This window comes from Orycteropus afer, unplaced genomic scaffold (genome assembly GCF_000298275.1).
Source record: "Orycteropus afer afer isolate SDZICR_OR568_19922 unplaced genomic scaffold, OryAfe1.0 scaffold00219, whole genome shotgun sequence".
Taxonomy (NCBI): Eukaryota; Metazoa; Chordata; class Mammalia; order Tubulidentata; family Orycteropodidae; genus Orycteropus; species Orycteropus afer.
Genome location: NW_006921806.1, coordinates 500,365 through 505,408, shown reverse-complemented (window position 1 = coordinate 505,408; position 5,044 = coordinate 500,365). Strand labels below are relative to the sequence as shown.

The 5,044-nt window shown below is 42.5% G+C and overlaps 1 protein-coding gene across 1 annotated transcript in view; it reads right to left on the bottom strand.

Annotated features, from left to right (window-relative positions):
* Nucleotides 1–5,044, bottom strand: part of WNT3A (Wnt family member 3A) — a 90,788-nt gene that overhangs the window by 48,205 nt on the left and 37,539 nt on the right. Inside the window, exon 2 of the mRNA XM_007948697.1 lies at nt 2,127–2,368. Within this exon, the coding sequence (XP_007946888.1) occupies nt 2,127–2,368 (242 nt within the window). The remainder of the gene's footprint in view (nt 1–2,126; nt 2,369–5,044) is intronic.

Here is a 5,044-nt window from a genome sequence, read left to right as displayed (position 1 = left end):
TCATAAATCAATTTTACTGCATTCAAATTAAAACCTAGAGGATAAAATACATTAAGAAAGGCAAGGGTCAACTGGGAGGAAATATTTGCAAGTTATATATCTGAGAAGGGTCTGTTGTTGTTGTTGTTATGCGCCGTCGAGTCAGACCCGACTCATAGCAATCCCTCCTTGGGTTTCTGAGGCAGTATTACTATGGAAGTAGATTGCCTAACCTTCCTTCTGAGGAGTGGCTGGTGGGTTTGAACCGACAGCCTTCTGTTTACTAGTCAAATGCCTTAGGCACTATGCTACCAGAGCTTCTGATAAGGGTCTAGCATCCAGAATATATAAGAACTCTTACAAGTCAACAACAATAAGACAAGCAATACAATTTGAAAACAGGCAAAGGACTTGAATAGACTTTCTCCACAGATACATGCAAATGACCAAAAAGCACATGAAAAGATGATTAACATCATTAACCATTAGGAAAATGCAAATCAAACCACACTGAGTTACCACTATATTCACTTGGATGGCTAAAATAAGACTGACAATAACAAGTGTTGATGAGAATGTGGAGAAAGTAGAACCCAAATACATTGCTGGTGGGAAAGTAAAATGGTACAGCTACTGTGGAAAACTGGTTGGTGTTCATAAACCTAAATATAAAATTACCATATGACCCAGAAATTCTATTTCTATGTATATATCTAGAAGAATTGAAACAGGTATTCAAACAAATACTTGCACATGAATGTTCATAACAGCATTATTCACAATAGCCAAAATGTGGATGCAACCCAAATGTCCATCAATGGATGAATGCATAAACAAAATATGATATAATCATACCATGGAATAATACTCAGCCATATAAAGGAAAGATGTACTGATACATACCACAATATGGATGAACTTTGAAAACATTATGCTAAGTGAAAGAAGTCAGACACAAAAGATCACATGTATGATTTCATTTATATGAAATATCAAGAATAGGTAAATCCATATAGACAGTAAGCAGATTAGCGATTTTCAGAGGCTTGTGAAGGGGATAATGGGGAATTATTGCTAATGGGTACAGGCTTTTCTTTTTGGGTGATGAAAATGTTTTTGAGCTAGATAAAACGTAGTAGATGCCATTAAGTTATACTCTTTAAAATGGTTAGTTGTATGCTATGTGAATTTCATCTCAATATACAAAAAGGTGATAAAGCTTCCACTTGGTACTCTCTGTCTTTCTTTCTCTCTCTCTGCCATTGTAATCCAATGGTATGGAAGCTCTGGTCACCTAGAGAGGCCAGCAGGCAGCCTGATGTTGGAGCGATTGAGGACAGCTAAGGGATAGAGACCAGTCATGCCTGCTGGTTTGCTGTATTTCTGATTCACAGAAATTGTGAGGCATACACAGGATTATTATTGTTATAAACCACTAAATTTTGTGATAATATTTTTTTTCGGCAATAGATAACTCGGCCTTGAGTAACCAATACCCAGAGCTTCTCATTTTTCTCTCGTTCTCAAAATAAACCCATGGCTCCAGGACCCTGGACAGCTCCTGTCCATCTGCTGCAGTTTCTCCCCAGAGTGCCTCCAAACCACTAATCCAATACCTTCTTGTATTTTCTTTGCATTTTCTCTCCAAGACCTGCATGAAGCCCTGGTTCCTTCAAGAAGCCTTCAGTGACTAGCCTTTGTTCCCCTAGAGCATCCCACTTTCATCTTGGAGAAAAGGAGGAAGAAGGAGGTGTATCTGGGGATCTGGATGACCCTATGTATCAACACAATTCCTAAGCTCCAAAAGCCCCATTCAGAGCTGCTAAGCATGGGGAAAGGAAGCTTTAAATTGATGATAATAATGGTCAACTGTGGAGCATTTTCTACATGGAGAGATATTTTATTCTGTTCAGAGATGAGAACACTGAGGCAGAGGGAGGCAAAATGAATTGTCCCACATTCCATCACCACTGGCAGGAGAAGCTGGACTTAAACCCAGATCCTTGGCTCTAGACCCTCTTTCCCACAGCCTTGTGTGCAAAAGGAAGTGATGGGCACATGGCCTGCCCTGCAAGCAAGTGACCAAACAGCTAGCAACTTGCCCCCACTCACCCTCCCTAATATCCCTCAGGGGCTACCTCAAGTACCTTTGTCCAGCACGGGCCCAAAGATGGCCAGGCTATTGTTGACAGTTGTGCAGTTCCATCTGCGGCCACGGAACTGGTGCTGGCACTCCTGGATGCCTATCTTGACACCTTCCGCCACACTGGGCATGATCTCCACATAGTTCCGGCAGAAGCGCAGCTGCTTGGGCACTAGGCCAGGGATGCTGGCACAGAGGATGGGCTGTGTGCCCAGGGAGGAGTACTGGTGCCCGATAGCCAGGGACCTGGAGGGGGAGGACAAGGAGGCCTGGTTAATGTGGGAGGCAGAAGGGCCAATTGGGGCTAACAGATGCAGGGGACAGGCCCTATCCTAGGGCAGCTTCTGTCTGAGGGAGGAGACAAAGCCCCCTTCTTTTGGGGCAGTCATGCATTCAAGTGGTAAGACATAGTTTCTGTCATTAAAGAGGATCCAGGACCCCCTACCCTCTACCCTGGATGATACACAAATGACTTGAGATTTAGTATAAAACAAAATGTCAAGATGTGCAACATAAAGTGGTAGAAAATATATCAAGGAAATGCTGAAGCCCTGCACAATTTTTCTGCACACTGGCAAGGCCTGTTCACAGTGGGGTTGGTGCAACAGCACCTTGAAGCCTCTTGGGAATGCAAAGAATATAACCCATGAACACAATGTAGATGGTTGTCATGGAGGGGCCTCAGAGCAGGGCCAAGAGCAGGCTGGGCTGGGTCAGAAAGGAATACTGCCTGGAGGAGGTGTGCTGTCAGGTCTGAGGCAGACAGGGAGGAGGGCTGGCTTCCCAGGGTGGGGGATGACTGGGACCCAGTGAAGCAGAATCACACACACAAAGATCACTGCTGAACTCAAGCTGTCCATGTGAGCCGGAAAGCCCACATCTGGTTACATACCCCAAAGATCTAAGAAAATACATCCACAGTAAGACATGCTCAAGAATGTTACCTGAGCTTTACATAAGAGAGAAAAAAATTGGAAACTACCCAAATATCCATAGAGTAATTGGAAAGTGGATAAATCAATAGACGTATACTTGTGCATTGCAATGCTACTCAGAAATAGAAAGGAATGAGTTAGTGATACACACAATATCATGGATGACTCTCCTGACATTTTGCTGAGTAAAAGAAGCTGGACCCAGAAGGTGACATACTTAGTGATTCCACTGGTATCAGGTCAAGGCAAGCGCAGCCCATCTGTGAGACAGGCATCAGGACAGTGGTCACCTCCAGAGAACAGGGACTAATTAGAAAATGGCATATGGAAAACTTTCTCAGGCTGTGCTTTGTAAGCAGTCATCACTGGCGACATGTGTCTATTTAAAGTCAAATTAATTAAAATGACCAGAAAAATCAAAAAGGAGTAATATTTTATAACTGGTTATTTTAATGGTTAATGTAAACAATAAGAGTTATAAGCATACATTGTAAAATTTGAACTGCTCAGAAAGAAATAAGATGAACAGTACAGATAAGACCATCACCTTCCTCCCCAGCTCCTGAAGGGGCTCTTGTATGATCTGGAGAAACCCAGGAATGCTGTGTGCACAGCCTACACCAGACAAATGGCCCCTGCAAACATGCATCACCCACCAGGAGAGATGCCTACTTTCTGCTGGCAGCTGCTTTTCTACCTCATCTTCCTTCCTTTGCAATACCTGCATCATGGTCCAATATATGCATAGACCAAAATTTCTTTGATAGATTTAATATAGGAGGACTTTCGGGTTGCTTTCAGGTTTGAAATACTTTTTTAAAATGACAAACCTGCTGCAGTGAGCACCCTTTGTCCATAATTGGTAAGTGACTGCAAGATTGAGTTCCTAACAGAACTGCTAGGTCAATGGTTATGGACACTTACATTTAAAAAGATGTTGCCAATTCTTCTCTAAACTCTTCTCAAGGATGATGTATGAGAGTGTTTTTATTGATCCCTTGACAACAATGACCATTATCCAACTAGGAAATGCTGCCAACCCAATGGTGCTGAATGGTTATGACTGCCTGTGGATGTGCCTGCACAATCTGATGGGTGGCTGGGTTGTCACCACCACCTGTCAAGGTGTTTACCCAATATGACAGTGATGTGTGGTTATGACTGTCTGTTGATGTGTCCACCTAATCAGATCGTGCTGCATGGTTACAACTGCCTAATGATGTGTCTAATGATGTGGTAGGAGAGGTTTCCAACACGGAGACGAACTTGTCTGTTGGTTTGTCCTACCATGGTCACGTGTTGATGTGAATTTTGAGGCTGAGCCACTGGTGTTTCAAACCCAGAACAATGAACATGGTACACAGGTATCAGCCAAGCTTACAGACTGAGACAGACTAGGAAGAAGGAAGAGGCTGTCCACTTTTCAAAGAATTGGCCAGGGAAAACCTTATGAATAACAAAGAAACTGTCTGATACATTTGCAACTTTATGAATAGTCTGGTTAGGCTATAAGGCTCTCAAAATAGGACTGGGATAGAGCTGCATCATCAGAGTAAAACCCAGCCTTACTCATATGGATAAGCTAAAGCTTTCGAGACCTCCATTTGCTGATGTGTCACCACTCAAATTGAGGAGAAACAGCTGCAGACATTCATTAATCATTGGAACATGGAATATACGAAGTATGAATCTAGGAAAATTGGAAGTTATAAAAAATGAAATGAAACGCATAAAGATTGATATCCTCGGCATTAGTGAGCTGAAATGGACTGGTTTTGGCCATTTTGAATCAGATAACTATATGATCTATTATGCTGGGAATGACGGTTTGAAGAGGAATGCTGTGGCATTCATTATCACAAAGGATGTTTCAAGATCTGTCCTGAAGTACCATGCTGTCAGTGATAGGATAATATCCATACGCCTACAAGGAAGACCCATTAATATGACTATTATTCAAATTTATGCACCAACCACCAAAGCCAAA